The sequence below is a fragment of the Bipolaris oryzae genome (genome assembly GCF_000523455.1).
Source record: "Bipolaris oryzae ATCC 44560 unplaced genomic scaffold scaffold_181, whole genome shotgun sequence".
NCBI lineage: Eukaryota > Fungi > Ascomycota > Dothideomycetes > Pleosporales > Pleosporaceae > Bipolaris > Bipolaris oryzae.
In genome coordinates this window covers 1-18,069 of record NW_006911457.1, presented here as the reverse complement: position 1 = coordinate 18,069, position 18,069 = coordinate 1, and the positions used below count along the sequence as shown (strand labels likewise).

The following is an 18,069-nucleotide window of genomic DNA, read 5'->3' as shown; positions in this document are numbered from 1 at the left end:
GGAATCGCCGTTACCATGTCTTCCGCGGTCATTCGCAATTCCTTCAAGATGGCTTCGCGGCCGCAACAACGATTGGCTAGCATCCAAAGACAGTTCAGCAGCTCTGCGCCACAAAGGAAGGAGATTCGAGATGCATACATTCTGAGTGCCAGTAGGACACCAACCGCAGTGGTCAGTACAAGATTAGCACCAATTGATTCTGTATGCTGAGTATCTATTTAGTTCAATGGCAACTTTACAACGGTTTCGGCACCGCAATTAGGCGCCACGGCCATCAAGTCCGCCCTGGAGAAATCAAAGGTCCCAGTATCATCTATTGATGCCGTGTACATGGGCAATGTGCTTGGAGGTGGCGTTGGACAAGCACCCGCACGACAAGCAGCCATCTTCGCCGGTCTTCCTACAAACATCGAAGCCACCACCATCAACAAGGTATGCGCCTCAGGCCTCAAGGCTGTCAGCATTGCCGCATCTACCATCGAGCTCGGACAGGCGGAAGCTCAGGTCGCGGGAGGAATGGAAAACATGACAAGAGTCCCATACTACCTGAGCCGAGCAAGCCAGCAGCCAGCATTTGGACACCAGAAGTTGGAGGACGGTCTCATCTCCGATGGTCTATGGGACGTCTACAACCAAATCCACATGGGCAACTGCGCAGAGAACACGGCCAAGAAGTACGAGGTCTCAAGGCAGGATCAGGATGATTACGCTATTGAGACATACAAGCGCGCGCAACAGGCGTACAAGGACGGGCTCTTCAAGGACGAGATTGTACCGGTTACCGTCAAGACAAGAAAGGGCGAGACCGTCGTCTCAGAAGATGAGCAATACAACAAGCTCAAGCTTGACAAGGTCGCGACGCTGAAGCCGGCTTTCGAAAAGGGACCAAATGGATCCGTCACAGCGGCCAACAGCTCGCCCCTGAGTGACGGCGCATCAGCCCTGGTTCTCGGCAGCAAAGATATTGCACAAAAGTACGGCAAGGACAGCCGTGTACTGGCCAAGATCGTCACCTACGCTGACGCTGCTCTGGGTACGTTTTTGTCTCTCCCCGTCTTCACAAAATATATTACTAACAACTCCAAACTAGACCCCATTGACTTCCCCGTCGCTCCTGCCGCCTGCGTCGACAAGCTCCTCGCTCAATCCGGCCTCTCCAAGTCTGACATTGCCATCTGGGAATTCAACGAGGCTTTTGCCGCCGTCATCAAGGCAAATGCAAAGATCCTCGGTCTCGGTACTGAAAATGTCAATCCCCGCGGTGGCGCTATTGCCCTTGGTCACGCCCTTGGTAGCTCTGGAAGCAGGATATTGGTTACCCTGCTACATCAGTTGAAGGATGGGCAGTATGGCGCGGCTGTTATCTGCAATGGTGGCGGTGCAGCGTCGGGTATTATTGTGCAAAAGGTTAGTGCGGATCAGCTGTGATTTGATTGTGTTGGTCATTTGTATCAAAAGTATAATCCCATCTGGGGTATGAGGGTATGAATTAGTTGAAATCAAAAATTTTGACACTGTTGGCCACTGGCGCTGCGGCATGAAGTGATAACAATTTTGTGAAGGAATGACTCGATTCAATATTTCTATGTATTATATCAGAGAGGGAGCGTGTGTAAAACAAAAAATGTATATAAGGATGGTATATCATGACTCATTAATCAAGGAGCGAAAAAAAAAGACAGATACCACTAAACACCATCGCATTACCCTAACCAATTCCGGAAAAAGCAAAGAGATATCATATCGACCCACATATTTCCCTCCTCCATTGCATTTACTAAGACACAAGTACTAAATCCCACACTTTTATCTCGCCTCACCATTAAAACACCTCAAACCAAATTCAAGTCCATATCCGTATCCATATCCATGGCAAAATCCATAGTATCATCCCATGGCATCGTCAAGACATTCTTGGCAGTAGACATGCTCACGCCCGCAATATTGTATTCAGAACTGCTGGTCGGGTTCTGCAGGTGCTCTGGGATCTGGTCCCACGAGGGGAATTGGAAGTCATCAGCCGTGGTAGTCGTCCTGGCACCAGGATTGCTAAGAGCAGTCGTATTCTCGTATACGGGTTGCTGTTGGTGGTCGAGAGGAGAAGTCAAGGGCAAGATTTGCGTGGCTGCTTCATCCATCCAGTACCGTCTTTTAGGGGATCCAGGATTGGTGGTGGAGAAGCCTAGTTCGCCGTGCTCGCCAAAGCAAGGTCCCTTGGCGCCGTTGGGGGGGCATGCCAGCTCTGGAATGGGCGCATATACGCCCATGAGTGAGGCTTTGTTGGCCGCTGCTGTGGTTGTTGCCGGTGCAAAGGAAGCGGGCGATGTGGGTGATCTGCTCAACCCTGGTACGCTGTAGGGTGTTTGGCGGCCGGATGAGAGCTGTCGCACATGTCCTTTGATATGTCCCAAGGAGCCTGAAAGTGAACACTCGAAAGAAAGTGCCCGCAGCGGATCGTTCTCAGGCAGGTTTGCGCAGGTAAAGTTGTTGACATTGAAGCTAGAGTCAACAGCGGTGCTGGAGTTGATGCCCAGATCCTCGTAAACGTCGTGCTCTGTGGTGATGCCTTTGACCGGTGCTTTGGAATCGATGCCATGTGCTTTCTTGAAGAGATTGAGCCACTCGGGATTGTCTGCAGACGTTTGATTCCAGGGATCGTCATCACCGTAAAGAATACGGCGCGATTCAACTTGCAGCATCTCATCAGTTACAGACCCAGCACCATGCTCCTTAATATGACGTCTCGCAAAGCGTCCAAGTCGTAGAGTCAGAATCTCCCAGCATGTTGCGTTAGGATTATGATCCGATTGTCCCGACGCTGGGAAGTCGTCGGGTGTGGTCAAGATGATTGGCCCAACCGACGAAGCGTCCTTGCCGTCTTGGTACGCAATGGATAGGTCATAGTTATTGGGTAGTAGGTACTCCAAGTCTCGCGTCTCGAGTGACAGATTGATTTGCTATTCAGTAGTCAGTCAGAGAACTCTGCAGAATACCATTTGTGCTTTCCGACCTCGGAGTGGCCTCGCATGTTCAATACAGTCGTACGTACCTGCAGACTTGAAGAGTTGCTTGCCGAGAATGGAAAGGGTGACTTTCTCTCATTAGCAATGAGATATGGCGGCATTGCGTTGGTCACATGTATGGCTACATGGGGATCTAGACCACGGCAGCCCTTCCAATTCTTCATACTGGCTCCGTTACGAAATTCCTTCGCAAGGTGGTCGACACGGTCCTGCCATTTGTCAAAGCTCATGCCACAAAACCCACAACGGGATTTGATGTATTGTGCTTCAGACTTCCAAGTGTCCATGCTTGCAGTCATCCTGCAACCATGCATAAGTCGCAGGTGTTGTCGAAGATGGTCTTTCCGATAAAAGGTTCTAGACTCGGGGCCCTTTTCGAAACAAGCAGTGTGATTGTGTGTCGCCAGGTGTTCTTTACTAGGATCCAGCTCATCGCAATAGACACATTTGGATTTCCCGGTAACCTTATCGGCAACGATCTCGCCAAGGGGTGCGCATAGCCACTTTTCAAGAGACAAGTGAAGGCTCTTCTCGTGGCGAGACCTTCAAAACGTCAGTACCATCCTGTCCATTCTGTGCAATCAAATATTTGTAGCGGCTGTGGTAGAGAATTACATACCAGTCGTACTTGGATTTGAAAGTATCAGTGCAGAATGTGCATTGAAACATTCTTTGTCCTTCATCGGGACTAGCCTTTGGCACTCGAGTGGGAATTCGTCGGCGCCTCCGCCTTTCTTTTGACTTGAGACTATTCAAAGAGCCGAGCGAGTGTCGAGATCCGTACGAGTAGGCAGAGTCCCGAGAACCCCGAGAACCGGAGGACATCTTGGTGAGGCCAGTCTCTAGCGAAGAGATGGAAGGTGCCCTAAACACCGAGAAGCTCCCAGTGCTGTCATTAGAAGCATCTTTGCGGTAGCTGCTGCTCTGGCTGGTGGACTGCGGCGGATCAAAGGTCTCAACAGCGTGAGCAATAGCGTTGAGAGGTGCAGGTTCGTTTTCAGGAGGAGAGTGCTTCCATCGTTCGAACGGACCTGTCGAGAGTTAACCGAGACATTCCTGCTGCTGTAACGCTGGCATCTGAGATGAGGTGCCAGTATCTGAGTTTGTGCGCTCTTGGTCCGCACGAAAGACAATGAATCTTCCGTCAGTCTTGGGCGCCACAGTCTTGTGTGATCGACTAAACTCAGATTCTGTGTACGTACCCATGCTTTCCCAGGTTTTACCCGCGGGAATATTGATGACCTTTGTCGATGGTCTGATGCTTGGCGATGCACTTCGCTTTGGTCGTGCCTTCTGCCTTCGCCGCGTATTGGCCATCCAGTTGGAGATCTGGCCAATGGACAAGCCAGTTTGCTGTTTCAACATCTCCTTGTCTTCTTCTGTTGGATAGGGATGATCGATGTGCATTAGCATCCAATTTTTCAGGATGCTGACAGCAGCTCTTGGGAAGCGTGCTGACACAGCAGCAGTCTTGGAGCACTGCTCTCCGTTGTTGTCATCCGTTATGGGACCAACGTGACCCAACGATCGCATCTGCTTCCTTCCGGTGAGTCCACCGAAGCATCGCGTGTCGTTTTCTGCCACGACATCTAACGTGTCGAGTGCCGTTCTTTGCTTCATTGCTGGCATCCTTTCCGGATTGCTGAAGCTGCATGGCCGAAACAGAGCGTTGCATGGGGAGCATCCTAGCTGCTTGGTACCGTCGACGTTGTATATGAAACACTCGAGGGACATTGATCTGCAGTATTCACATGGCTGGACGGACTTTTGGTATGTTGGCAGCCAAGTACTAAAGTCGGTGTTGAAGTCGATGTCGGTAGTTTGAGCATTGGCGGATTGCACAAGCCCTCTGGAATCATCTTCTCCGAATAGGGGACTGGTTACTATTAGAACCAAAGAAAAAGCAAGTTGATTATCAATGATGGTCCCCTTGGGTTCAAGTTTGCATTTGCATGGATGTCGAGCCGGGGCGAGTTACTAAGGAATAATGGGTATACCACGCACCTCTGGTCTAATGTTGGCTCCGTTATATTGAGGTCTGTCCCTTGTGATACGCCGGGTATGCTTGTGTCGCCGAAATCGACAAAGTCTGCCATATCAAAGGCTGCATCGTGGGTAGCCATGATGGCGGGCCTCGATTTGCAATCAAGCAGTGGGTTATCTTGGCCGTTGTCCAATGGCCTGCGATGAATCAAAGAACAAATGCACGCCCTCTGGACGAATTCGACAATAAGGCGTGAGTTGTCGTTTTGCGGGATGATGGATGCTAAGTAGGACCGCGGCTTGGACTCATTCTGGGGCCATGCCGAAGACGGGGGAGGAGACTCTTTCTACATGCACTAAGCCTAATGCGGTAGAATGTCGAGTTCGAAGGGCGCAGTCTGTGCGGCGCGCAGGATCACCCGGATTATTAGCCAAAAAACACCACGATAATACTGCTGACTCATGCGTACAAGCTGCACCAGACACCCTCTTGGCTTTACATGCTACATCACTGCGCAAGCCCTAGCTCTAAAAGCAAAACGGTTCTTGACAATGCGATAAAAGCCGTTCTTAGCATGAGGGGCCTTCTCTGGGGCGTGTTGTTCTCACCACATGGCTATCATGGAACGATTGTCTGATCCAAACAAGTTGCGACCATCCAAAATTACGACTCAGAGTATCCAAGCATAGCGGGCTATTGAACCTCAACGAGGTGAGCTGACAAACTCCACTCCAGCCCTCGTGTGCTGCAAAACCACAGTGGGCTTGGTCCACTAGGCCAGCGGTGGTCGGCGATTGGAGGAGATGGATCTAGACGACGACAGGCGGTTCGGGACAAGGCAGACTCACCATGGGGAAACTACCGGATATGCGTTGTGGACGGCATGGTGATGCGCATCCGCCAGTGATAGCGACAGTATATAAGGGGACAGGCCAGCACGCCTGCAAGCCTTACATCGAACGGTCAGTTGCGTCAGGTTGACGCCGTCCATCGGAGACGTCGGCTTCTGATTTGCGACGAGTGCAGCGAGTGCGGCGAGTGCGGCGAATGCGACTGTGGTTGGAACAGCGAACAAAGAGCGGTGTCGGTGCGTGGCTCTCTGTCACGTGCAAGAGACGTCACGTAGCTCAAGCCTACTACCGAGGACGTACTACTAGATACTTGTACTACACCTAGCGGTAGTGCTCTCCCCACAAGAGAGCCCAAAGGAAAACGCTTGCAGATGGGCCTTGGGATATAGGGCGCTCGGCCAAGAACAACAACCCGCGCATCGGACAGGTGAAGAAAAGCTCGAGGGTCACATGTCACATGCCACTCACATCGGTCGACACCATCGCAAGGCTAGGGGACGGCCGTGTCGACAGCACATGTGCGTTGCACAACTGCTTGGAGCCAACGTGTGTGGGTGAGTGTGTCTGCGTGTGCGTGTGCGTGTGCGTCCAGAGTCTGGATTGTTTTTTCCATGGATCGTGACATCATTGGGCCGTTGTCTGGGAGCATCACATACCAGCAGACAGAAGGGTCTGTGTACTGTAGGACAAGAGAATGAGAAGGCCACATCCCTGTCGTCTTACTCGGTCGGACATTAATACCACGGTGGTGGGGTCCGACAAGGTCGAGGGTCGAGGGCAAAGGCGGGGTAGGTTGATCGAGGGCATCAACAACTACAACCTTCCACACCTCCATCCGACACGGCTCTCCGCTACCATTAGACGGCCAAGTTCAACATCGCCATACCCGTGGCCTTCGATCGGTGCTATACTACACTACTATCTAGAAGCAATTAGTCTTGGCACACCCCGGAGCTAATACTGGTTGAGCCGATCCTAGCGATTCTGCCAACTCATAACGCATCCCAAGTCTGCCCAATCCATCCGTCACTCCATAAGCCGTACGAAACTAGCCAGATCACGCCGATGGCCTCCACAAAGATCGTCATGTAACATGTTACTTGTCCGTCGTCACCGCCTGTGCCTGACTACCCTAGCGCGTGTCCGCTTCCAGACTGTCTTAAAACCGACCTCACTCCAGATTAAATCCTCATCCCGTGCATCCCCATCAATCACGAAAACTACCCTGGAATTGTGTTCGGCCCACTCTGGACCGACAATGATCAACGCTGGCTCACCAACTTCCTCCGTATGACATGGATGCAGCTCCCAACTGTGCCATCTGCAATGCGCCGCCCTACCCCGAATGCTCCTGCGAGTCGGACCGCCTGCAAATTGCCGTCAAGCAGGCCGAACAGCGTGCCATGGATGAGAGGCTGGCTGAAATAAGGTACTGTGGGTGCTATCATCTTCTCAAAACCAATGCTGACTTGAGCTGTAGAGACTGGGTGATTAACCACGCGCGTCAGCATATCTTGAACGCCTTTGAGCGGTTGACGTCAACTCGCAAGCAAGCCCATTCAGCGTACCTTGCCTCGCTCCCACACTACGAAGTCTACATGCGATATTCCGGTCATCCGCCAATACACCCCATGTACGTGGCGACGCTTCAGACACAAATCGCAGAAGCCCATGCTGAGCTCAAGCGTGGCATCGACGCCGATTGGCGAGCATCGGTTCTTCGCTACCCGGAAGTCTTGGATTACTTCTACAGCCTTGTTGACCTCAGGCTGCCAGATGACCATTCTCGAGAGGTTATTGAACCGCCTTTTGCCGCTGCAGGTTACACTGACATCGGCTATGGTATCAAAGAAAAGAAGAAAAAACGACGAGACAGAGATAGCTCAGTATCTCATGGACACATGGCAGTCGGTAGAGTAGCTCGCGGACCGCCTCCAGTACCAGTACCGCCACCGCCGCCAGCACCGGGCCAACACGTAGGATTTCCTCGTGGAGCTGGTCCATACCCGTACTAGGGTTGCGGGAATTACTCATGGCCTGACACAATCGCGCTTGCGATCGTCTCATGTAGACACTTTTAACATCCAGCAATCATGGAAAGCATGTGACAGAAATGCCATGCGCGTCCATAAATTCTGCTGCGCTAGGATATGGTGGCATCAAATCGGCTTATGGCTAGATCTATGTCGCCTGCTAAGACACTCACAGGAAATCGGAGCATAGCGAGGAGTACTTTATTCCTGATTTTCCTTCTATTCAATCGTGATCATGATGACTTGTAGTAAATATTCAGAATTAGAACAAGATGGTATATCTTGAATTATCAATCAATGTACATGGACTTTGCCTTTCCTTATACAGAGGTATTATCAATCATAAAACGCGGTAATGGTGATGATGCGTACCTGCCCAAAGCTCAGTACTTGAAGTCCGTGCGTCACGGACCAGAAAGTCGCGAGTTTGACTCTCGAAAACTACGCGCGTGTAACTACATACCAATGCTCGATTTGTCTTGATCGGTGAAATCACCTACGCGCCATTCAGATACGACTGGAGCTCGACTGGAACCTAGTGGTCCACCCAATTTTCCAACACCAATAAAGCAAAGGGCGTGTCTCTCTACGATTGCCCATCATGAGCAGCAAAGCAGGCGCATACGGAACGACGGGGGGCGGTGATACGGATTTCAGGAAAACATGGGACCGCGACGAGATGGAAAAAAAGGCTAAGGAGAGAGAGGCAAAAGAGCGTGAGGAGGGAAAGGAGCGATACGAAGCAAAGATGGCTGGCAAGTCGTATAGACGGAGGGCGTCAACGCCTGAGGATCTGAAGCAGACGGAAGCAAGAGCAGAACGTATAGATTGGAGCAAAATGATCGGAAAGCAAACCCTCACATCAGCTGCTGCTGCAGTTGGCAAGAGGGGACGTGGTGCTGGTGCATACTGCGGAGCCTGCGACCTGACATTCAAGTGCGTCTCTCTTTTACAGCGCTGACTTGATTTCGCTAACAATTCTCTAGAGACAACATCCAGTACGTCGAGCATCTCAACAGCAAGCAACATTTGATCGCTACCGGCCAGTCCGGCGAAGTACGCCGCGCAACTCTCCAAGAAGTTCGAGACCGCCTACGATATCTCAAGCGGAAACAGGACGAGGCAAAGGTTCTTGAAGTTACGGATTTGGACACCAGGCTGGCGATGAACAGGGAGCAGATAGAAAAGGATGCTGAAGAGAAGAGGCGGTTGCGCAACGAGAAGCGTAGAGCGAAGAAGAAGACGGACAGCAATGCGATGGAGTGGAAAGTCGAAGGTGACGGTGTTATCTGTTGAGCCAGTGCATGGCAACGACTATGCCGAATGCTGTAGATGGAAGATCATCCTGAGCCATGGTTGCATACGGGCACTATTGGGCAGGCAAGGACATGCGTCTACCTGATACTTTGTGGCGATACCTATCAGCTCCTCTCCTCTGGAACGAGAGATCTTGACGGATGCGCTGCGAAGGGCGCCGCCCCTCTGTCAGACAGAGGTAATGTGTCTCACAACCAAGTCTATTTGTGGGGTTCTAGATACCCTTTTTAACCGCTCATGCTCAAACTGGACATGCCAAAGCATGAGCTGCGGAATATTGGGCACTTTTATTGTCACATCAGTGCTGAAGCACAAGGATATCGGGGTAATACACGAAAGAGCTTGTGGGCCGGCACCCGATGGCGCTCCACTTGTGTCAAGCATGCCCCGCACTGCACAATCCAGCTGCATGTTGATGCAATCCATACATGGCCTGATTGATAAGCCGTATACCGAGCCGCGCAAGCTCCGGGCATATCTTGTCAATGGTCACGGCTATTTAGTAGATACTGCAGATTTATCGAAGTGAAGTCTCACAAGTGTTCTCGAATATTATTTTTCCCACTGCTACCCTCCAATCTCTGCAACCTCGTTCACATTGTCCTAATAACTCCATTACAATGGCGCACGTTAATGGCAATGCCCCCAAAATCACGCTATACACAAACCATCGCTGCCCTTATGCTCACCGAGCGCACATTGTTCTGAAAGAACTGGGTTTGCCGTACGAGGAAGTTATAATCGATTTGGATACTCCTAGAGAGCCTTGGTATCTGGAAATCAACCCCGTGAGTCTACGCCCGGGCTTTGTGCGTCGATGCGTAGTTGACCCATATGTAGCGGGGTCTTGTTCCTGCCATCAAGTTCAATGGCGAGATCGTCACCGAGTCAGCCACTGTCTCAACATTCCTAGCTGATGCCTACCCCTCGCATCTCTTCCCTGCCACAGGATCTCCAGAAGCTGCCTTGACCCGTGCTAGAATCAATTTTTTTGTCGATACCTGGAGTACCAAGGCTGGCAGCCATTGGTACAAGATCTTAACGCAGGATTCTGAAGAGGAAAAGGCAAAGCTGAGCCAGGAATTTATTGAAACCGTGAGCAAAGAATTGGAGCCTCTTCTGAAAGACGCAAAGCCATTCTTTGGCGGGAGTGAGAAACTCACACTGGCAGAGGTACGGTCAGCACTCAGGCATGTAGCAGCATTACTAATAGCCTCGTAGGCACTGACTGCGCCTTTCATTATCCGGATATATGCGTTCTCAAGACGCGGTGTCCTCCCCAAGTCCATTGCAGCAGACTTGGATGCGCTTCCCAACTTTTCCAAGTGGGCTGCAGCAGTAACAAAGCAAGAGAGCGTGACGTATGTTTTTGATGAGGACTCCATCATCTCGTCCACCGTCAAGAGACTGGAAAAGATGAAGGAGAAGAACCAGGCAGCATCGAAGTGAGCTTATGCCATGAGGGTTTGGTTAGTTATACAACGGCATTTCAGAGATTACAAATGAGATGTTCTTAGAGACCGAGTCTGCTTACTCATCTCACCATCTATCTTCTCGAGCATGATGTCTGTCTGACCTATTCGACGTTGGATTGCAAATGCACTTTTCCACTCACTGAATATGACCGCATAAACATGAAAACATAACATATGACCATACCCCCATACCCAGGCGCTGATGGTGCGCCCTCTCAATACTGAAGTGCACAAACTGAACTAAATGCAGTTACTCAACGAGTGTGCCGACAAGAAACGCTGGAAAGGCTAGCAAACATCATGAGCAGACGGAAAAGGAAGGCATCAACCGCCGTGCTTTAGTCATCACCGTCCTCAAAACAGGAGGTTGGCATACACTGTCTCGAACATCACGAACCCCGACGCGTACGCTTTGATGGTGGCATTGCGCTGTCCGCTGTACGCAGCGAAAGCAACATCTCTGCCGCATCCATATCGAGGTGGCTATGGTTGTCGTCACCAACGCACATCTCGCATCCGTGTGCACTGTCGACTGTGGCGGCTGTTGGAGGGCGAATGACAGCTTCGTCGGCAGGATGCTCGCAAAAGGCCACCTTGGAATGCGACCGCTTTGCCCGAAAGACCTCGCCAGAGTGTTCATATGGAGTCGACGTTGGCGTATGCAATCCTGGAGGCGCACGAATGCTGACGGGTGAGCTCACAAACGAAGACTCTGCTGTGCGGGGAGAGTACGGCGAGCGTGGCCGATTGATGGGCGTGAAGCGAGTGCGCGGAGATACCTCAGGAGAAAAGAGACACCTGTCGTTTCGCTCTGTATCGGTCCCATATCCGCTCTCTATATCTATCGGTCGTGCGCGCCGTTGCCTTACAATGCTGGTGCTGAGCGGCTGGTCAGAGCGCGACGTCGGTGCCTCCACTTGTGTCGGGGCGACCGGCCGATGGACTTCATACGCAGATCCAAGTTCTCGGAATTTCGTCGTCTCCTCAGTACAGTATCGTACGATGGCTGGGTCGATGACGAACTTTGCGAAAGAGGGATCATCTGGTGTCAGACAAATCGAAGGAAAGTCGTTGCCGAAGACAGGGGTAAGCGCCCATCGAATGTCATAGCAGAAGGTTGCAGCTATCGCTCTGGCAGCCTGGTACGGTATCCAATACCCTAAAAATGTCAGTAGAGTGTCTGGATAGTCTGGAATTGGCTTGACTGACCTTGACACACCAGAGCGCCCCCAGTTATACTGTAGCTGATATCCTTGAGCCCGGGATTCTCTCTCAATGTCTTTGCGGGTATCGTCTGCAACACTTAGTCTCCTACTCGAATGTTGTAGAACCAAATACTTACCTTCGAGTATTTGCACGACTTGAAGAAAGGCGTCATACGGACGAGGCCGACATTGTAGTCCCAGACGACGACATACGGCTTATCTTCACCAGGTAGCTTGTACGTGTATTGGAACACTATAAGCAAGTCAGTATTTACTATTAATCTCAAAAGCTAACCTTACTTTCGAATGCGTCGCGTCCAGTCTTCTCAAGGAAGTCTTTCTTATCACTGTTGTATGGGATATGTCGAACTCCCTTCCTGGATATCTCACCCAACGGGTAGATCTGGAATCTACAGTGCTGTGCAAGAAGTTCCTCGTCATTTCCCGCTTCATGAGGGGCGAAGTTGACTATTCCCACGGTTCTGTTTCCTTCTGAAAATATTGGAGCATCCTTTGGTATCTTTTGTCGCCTGAGCGCTGGTAATATCGCTACCGGGCGTGATGGTGGTGTCGCAGACTCTGAGCGGCGATGGTCATGGCGATCACCGCAAGAAGGGTTCAGCAAGTCTTGTATGTTCATCCCGGAAGGCTTGCGATCACTGGGAAATGTCAAAAGCAAAGACGTTGAGGCTCACTACCGGGTAACAGTACCTGGCAGAAAAGAGTGCGAATATCAAGTCGACAGAAAGACTGGGCTGCTGTGAAACAAAGCTTAACTTTGGGTAAAGAAAAGTTTGGTGGCGGCGGTAACTGGAAGAATAGACTAGTATTCAGGCGTTTGCGAGATGCTCACGAGGACCAGATGATCGCCTTATACCTGTTACCGGCGAGGACGTGTTGGAATGTATACCCACGTTGGTAATCGACCTGGCTATCGTCAGCATCGCGAAAAAAGGGACTGATGGCCGTTGCGACGTACCTGTTGCGTTCGTGAGTTGAGTCGATTAACGCTGTCTGGAAGTAGGCAGAGAGACGTGCACGTCGTATCGGCCTATCTGTGATATTCAGGTGGCTCCGCTCAACAAACAGTACGGTCCCGTGGCGATTAGCTGGACCTCGCGTGGTGTCCAACAGATAAGTCCGCTGGGTTATCTCAGAAATACAAGCTAGCCGATGACTTTGACATGCCAGGTCAGTTGATTCTGAAGAAAGCCATCTATGGATAGGTTTCCTTTACCGAAATGTGGCAAGGGTAAAGTTGCAACGACGTGCTACTGGGGCAAAGTAATTCCTGGCAAATTCGAGTGTCGTAAAGGATAGTTCGGGAGTGACCATCCAGGAGACAACCAATGCACAACAAGTGCAGTAACATATACTTGTGCCATCATCGGTTCCTTTTAACGAACCAACATCCACCTTCACTTTGACCCACTAGCTATTCACTCCAACGAATTGCGTCGCCAAATCTTGCCTAAGCGCAGTGCAGACGACGTCCGGTGTGTAAGTGGGAGTGCCTGGGTTCCAGGACGCACATTGCATGGCTTGACAGGCTGCAAGACGGCGGGCCCACAGTTGGACCAAACGACTGTTACCCACAACAAGTGCTGGGCTTTGGGCATTACAATGGTGCAAGATGAATCGAGGGAATGGTGTCACACGGCATCAAACACACTTCCCGTGCTGAACCCTGCATCCCAGCAGGGACATACGGTCCGGCCTCTTTGTTTAATGTCTTCGGCCTGGCAGCCACTGTCAATCAAAAACATTTCCAATAGGCTGGAGAACGTGGACGCCCATGACAATAATGCGAAGCGCCATTCCATCACAATGCTAGGAGAGAAACAGCACGTTTTCTGAACGTCAGAGTTAACTGTACATAGTTCCCGTCAACGCAAGATGCGATTGGAGAGAAAACGATTTGTCATGCTGGTAGTGGAAGGCGAAACCCTACAAAGCTATCTACGATCGCGCAACGCTGCAAGTGTCTCTCCTACGCATGGGTAACACCACCGCACTCCGGAATAGCACTAGCTCTCCATTACCCAGGCTATGGCTACCGCAGAAGAACAAGCCCACCTGGCATGCACTTTGTTGGAATGGCGTGAAGAACGAATCGGTAATGCGTTTACCTGCAGCCTACCGCGGTACACAAATGCACGTACTTTCTTGGCTTTTGTTGCAAACGTGGCCCTTTTTTCGTGTAGCTCGGACGCCTACACAATTTTGGATTCAGCAAAGCAATCGATTGGTTCATCTTTTATCGGTGTGTGATATCAGCCTTGCTTCCGTTATGGATACTCGAGATGTATGACCCAGGAAAGAGCTCGCTTGCCGCATCGACCATACATCGCCGTCAGGGGAGTAAAAGTTTCCTTCCCCGTCCAGAATTGGGTCTCTCCTCATACTGAGACATGGCGTATTTTGATGCAAGCCATTTCACTTACTCGCGAAGCAAAGTTTTCAAATTCCAACTTTCACTTGACCTGTGCCTCACCGGACATCGACCAACAAAGCATCTTGTCTCAATCACTTGTGTATGCAATTAGATTGATGGAGGGCCACTTCAAAGAGAAGAGCGGTGATGATGTCTCAGTACAGACCGCTCAAAGAAGACAAAGGCCAAGCTGCAGCTTTGCCTGTGGCAAGCCGTACCAACTGATTGACCAAGCATGCCCAAAAGTTCTCCTATGATCATCTTTTTCTCCAAGTTTATTAGGAGTAGTACCTTCATGTGAAGTGCCATGGATACATACCGCCGAGCCTGCTGTCACTGCGCGCCCCCGGCGGTGGGAGATTCGAACAACTCACTCTGCCTTCCGGTCAAAGCACAGCGCCTTCGTGAGATCATACACAGGGCTCCTTGAAATGCCGATACTATTGGCTGCTAACATGATGCCATTAGAAACACTGGGTCATTCGCACAGTGCCAGACTACGTAGGATATGCACACGCACAATCGATAGCCATGCGTACAGCAGACTTTCTCCGTTTCCGCCGGTTACACAGAAGCCGTCAATGTGGGATGACAGGAAACCCAAGTAACCTGGGGCAGCCCGGGTGTTGCCGTTGTGATGCAAGTACGGGCTGTAAGCTGAGGGACGAACATAGCCAACGGCAGGACGATTGACCGGCAGCAATTTTCAACGCTTATCGAACTCGAGTCCAATGCTGCCATCTGGACCAAAAAATAGTAAGACAAATTTGTGTCCGAGCACTCTATCTTTACGAATCGTACCGCCATTAGACCAGACTCAAGATAGCGTTTCCTGAGATGTGGGTTGAGCGGTAAATGAAGCAGTGTCTTAGACAAAAACAGGGCGAATAGTTTACCAGCACGAATCTGGAACAGCTGACGTTATGTACTAGTGTCTACGAGAAATATCATTGCCAAGTCTATGGGCTTCCTCCAAAGCATACGTGCGGTTCGTGGAGCTGTCTTATTACCACTACCTCTTAAGGTGGATTCACATGACTGGAGTTGTCGAGGCCAATATGCCCTACTTTCTACAAAGCACCAAACTCTCCGTGCTTGGATGCACACCAGTTTTATGCAAGAGGTCACATCTCTGACTATTGGGTGTCTCCAACGCTATCGATGCGAGAATGTGCATCTTCTTGGCTGTAAGATTAACGTCCCTATGCAAGGCTTTTTTTTTAGGTTGGTTGACGTCTGCTAATTCACACCAATGAACCTAGACCGAGGAACTTCTTTAACGCCATTGAGATATTCAGCAAAGGTACGTATACTGAGGAGAATCGTTTGACATCTCTGAAAACGACTACATAAGTACACATACTACTTATAGGCTCCTCGTTAAAGAAGCAACCTTTCATGCTTTTCTACTTCTGCTTGCTCTTGGGAGCATCGTAAGGGGAGAGCTCTATCTGGTACGTAACGCACAATCACCATGGCCTCTTGAGAAGCCTGCAACATCGCAAATTTATTTTGGCTGTCTAGACTGCGTTGATCACGATGAACTCCTTGCTTGGGATGCCTGTAGGAGCGTGGCACCGCGGGGCAGTATGTACGCGTAAAGGGTCTGCTCACAGCATCTCAAGCTTATGTTACAATATGCTCGGCTTTGCACCCGAGCTCGAACGACGCGCCGACATCGCTGCTACAGCATATCGTGCGACGAGGTTGTCAAAATCTCCATTCCTCGTGCCCGTCGGGTGGCCCGTTGAGACGAGCCCCGCGCAGCGTAGCGAGACGCATGCTTTGAACGCAATCAGCACACTGCCCCACTAAATCACGCTTGCACGACCATGTTCTCAATTGTTCTTTCCTAGAGTTGTGAGTACGGCTAGCTTGCGTTTACACTGAGTATTGCTCAAGAGTGTACCTGGGTCATCGTCTCCGGCTTGCCACATGGAGGAACCTAGTCCCGCTGTCACGCCAGGAACCACTGCTCACAGGCGTCACAAAGGACCAGACTCTTGAACACATCACATTGTGTGGGGGCACCGGGGGATGTGCCATAATCGAGGGCGAGTCTCCCGTCTCCTGGGGTGGGCTCTGCAGGACAACTGTGATGATGAACTCAAGCTTTGTGGCGTTTTTCTGCAGGGTGGGACGAACTACAATATTATCTGCACAGCAGGGGTTCGTCTGATCAAACCCGCATATCCGTTTATGAAGGTAGCCATCTAGAATCTCTGTGGTATCCTAATATGTCACGGGTGTGAGTGCATCCGCTTGATGATGGAAAAAGGGAGGGTTGAATCATGTGAGACGATGAGGTCTGGCCCCGCCCCTCTTTGTACAAGTGCTACTTACGATAGACAACCGTCATTGGCACTACAATCATCCACCATGTTCGTTTCCTGGGCTAACGGAGATGCGGATGGTCTGCCTAGCGATTCCCATCTACTATGCCAGGCTAAAGTAGTGCCCGAACATGCCCCCATTGACCTGGGAAACCTTTGAGGTGTACAAGACAACCCCCCGTGATTTGACGCGGAGCGAGATCTTCCATTGACTAAAACCCATATGCCATGAATGATTGGAGGGTAAGAAAAAAGGTACGCGTAAATAGGGAACTTGCATGCACACAGTGTGCTTGGCAATCCGGACGGCGGATCCTGCCCCCCCCCCTTTCCAAAGCTTCGTTCTGGATTATATGCGCAAAAAGAGGACAACGTGGTACGGTTGATGGTTCTGGCTAAACAGCGTACCAATAGAAAAGGGCTGACATGCTCTTGACAGCTCTGACAGGTGTCACGGTGCGAGTCTTTGGCAACACAAGAACCGGGTTGGACGGAGTGGGAAGAAAGGGCCCAGACAGGCCTGGAAGCAAGATAGGGCAAAAGTTAGTATGCCTCACTTTTTTTTGTTTCCTTTCCTTTTCCTCATCTTCTCAATGTCACTGAGATCCCCACCATATATTGTATATTCCAAATATCCCATGTACCTGCCCGCGCAGCACACACTAACGCATACCTCCCTTATCATGTCCTTTTGCCAAAAAAAAACTCACTTATCCATACGCTATTGCTTGCCATATGAGTTACGATCCTCTTATTTCTCGCAAACCACTATTTGTCATCCTGCCTCAAGCCTCCCTCTATCCGAAATCCCTAGGCTGTGCTTCCGCCACACACACTCCCACCCACCCAACCCGCAAAGAACAGCACACCATTGTCGCACAGTGGAAAGGGAAGCTCATGACATCGAGCACAACCAGCAACATCTAGACCGTGCATGAACAACTTCCGCTCTCCACTCCGCCCCCTCCCCCGAAATTTTCTTAGCACTCCCTTCCCCACAGCACAAGTAATGTACACTCTTCACATTACCACTGCCTCTCCCCCCACTCAGCCTAGCTATCCCATTTTCTTATTCTACGGAGTCTCCAACTACATAAATACTGTAACAAACCACTTCTATCCATGCTCATACACCCACCTTTTTCTTTTTTACCTTTTCCCGACTTGCCCCATTAGTACCCGTCCGAAATCACACATACACACATACACACATAACAACCTATCACCATAAAGGAAGCCCAAGAATGATATCATGGCTACCTACAAACGTGGCTGTTTTTCCCACTTCCCGCCCCCCCAAATCCTCTCGGTCCTTGCTTCTAATGTAGCAGCTATCATGCAACAAGGCGAGATGCGCGCGCGTGTATGTGTGTGTGTGTGTGTGTGTGGGGGGGGGGGTAGTTTGCTTTTATGG

General features: G+C 50.7%; 7 protein-coding genes across 7 annotated transcripts; 5 read left to right on the top strand and 2 right to left on the bottom strand.

Moving 5' to 3' along the window:
• Positions 1-15: 15 nt before the first annotated feature.
• Positions 16-1,428, top strand: COCMIDRAFT_105956 (uncharacterized protein; the record flags this gene model as incomplete). Its single annotated transcript, XM_007693783.1, has 3 exons — positions 16-171; positions 223-1,033; positions 1,091-1,428. The coding sequence occupies 3 exons, from the start codon at positions 16-18 to the stop codon at positions 1,426-1,428; spliced, it is 1,305 nt and encodes a 434-aa protein (XP_007691973.1).
• Positions 1,429-1,859: 431 nt separating this feature from the next.
• COCMIDRAFT_53102 (uncharacterized protein) lies at positions 1,860-5,146 on the bottom strand (the record flags this gene model as incomplete). The annotated part of the gene is made up of 5 exons (XM_007693782.1): positions 1,860-2,957; positions 3,050-3,566; positions 3,643-4,054; positions 4,226-4,899; positions 5,028-5,146. Coding segments are annotated over 5 exons (2,820 nt in total), but the record flags the coding sequence as incomplete, so codon positions are not given.
• A 1,805-nt stretch (positions 5,147-6,951) lies between these two features.
• COCMIDRAFT_105947 (uncharacterized protein) lies at positions 6,952-7,152 on the top strand (the record flags this gene model as incomplete). The annotated part of the gene is made up of 1 exon (XM_007693781.1): positions 6,952-7,152. One exon carries the CDS (start codon positions 6,952-6,954, stop codon positions 7,150-7,152), a length of 201 nt encoding a protein of 66 aa, XP_007691971.1.
• A 1-nt stretch (position 7,153) lies between these two features.
• COCMIDRAFT_105997 (uncharacterized protein) lies at positions 7,154-7,873 on the top strand (the record flags this gene model as incomplete). Its single annotated transcript, XM_007693780.1, has 2 exons — positions 7,154-7,287; positions 7,339-7,873. 2 exons carry the CDS (start codon positions 7,154-7,156, stop codon positions 7,871-7,873), a joined length of 669 nt encoding a protein of 222 aa, XP_007691970.1.
• A 619-nt stretch (positions 7,874-8,492) lies between these two features.
• Positions 8,493-9,187, top strand: COCMIDRAFT_105985 (uncharacterized protein; the record flags this gene model as incomplete). The annotated part of the gene is made up of 2 exons (XM_007693779.1): positions 8,493-8,827; positions 8,878-9,187. 2 exons carry the CDS (start codon positions 8,493-8,495, stop codon positions 9,185-9,187), a joined length of 645 nt encoding a protein of 214 aa, XP_007691969.1.
• A 641-nt stretch (positions 9,188-9,828) lies between these two features.
• Positions 9,829-10,657, top strand: COCMIDRAFT_105965 (uncharacterized protein; the record flags this gene model as incomplete). The annotated part of the gene is made up of 3 exons (XM_007693778.1): positions 9,829-9,996; positions 10,049-10,381; positions 10,430-10,657. The coding sequence occupies 3 exons, from the start codon at positions 9,829-9,831 to the stop codon at positions 10,655-10,657; spliced, it is 729 nt and encodes a 242-aa protein (XP_007691968.1).
• A 415-nt stretch (positions 10,658-11,072) lies between these two features.
• On the bottom strand, positions 11,073-12,528 carry COCMIDRAFT_105954 (uncharacterized protein; the record flags this gene model as incomplete). Its single annotated transcript, XM_007693777.1, has 4 exons — positions 11,073-11,842; positions 11,893-11,977; positions 12,026-12,141; positions 12,189-12,528. 4 exons carry the CDS (start codon positions 12,526-12,528, stop codon positions 11,073-11,075), a joined length of 1,311 nt encoding a protein of 436 aa, XP_007691967.1.
• Positions 12,529-18,069: the final 5,541 nt, after the last annotated feature.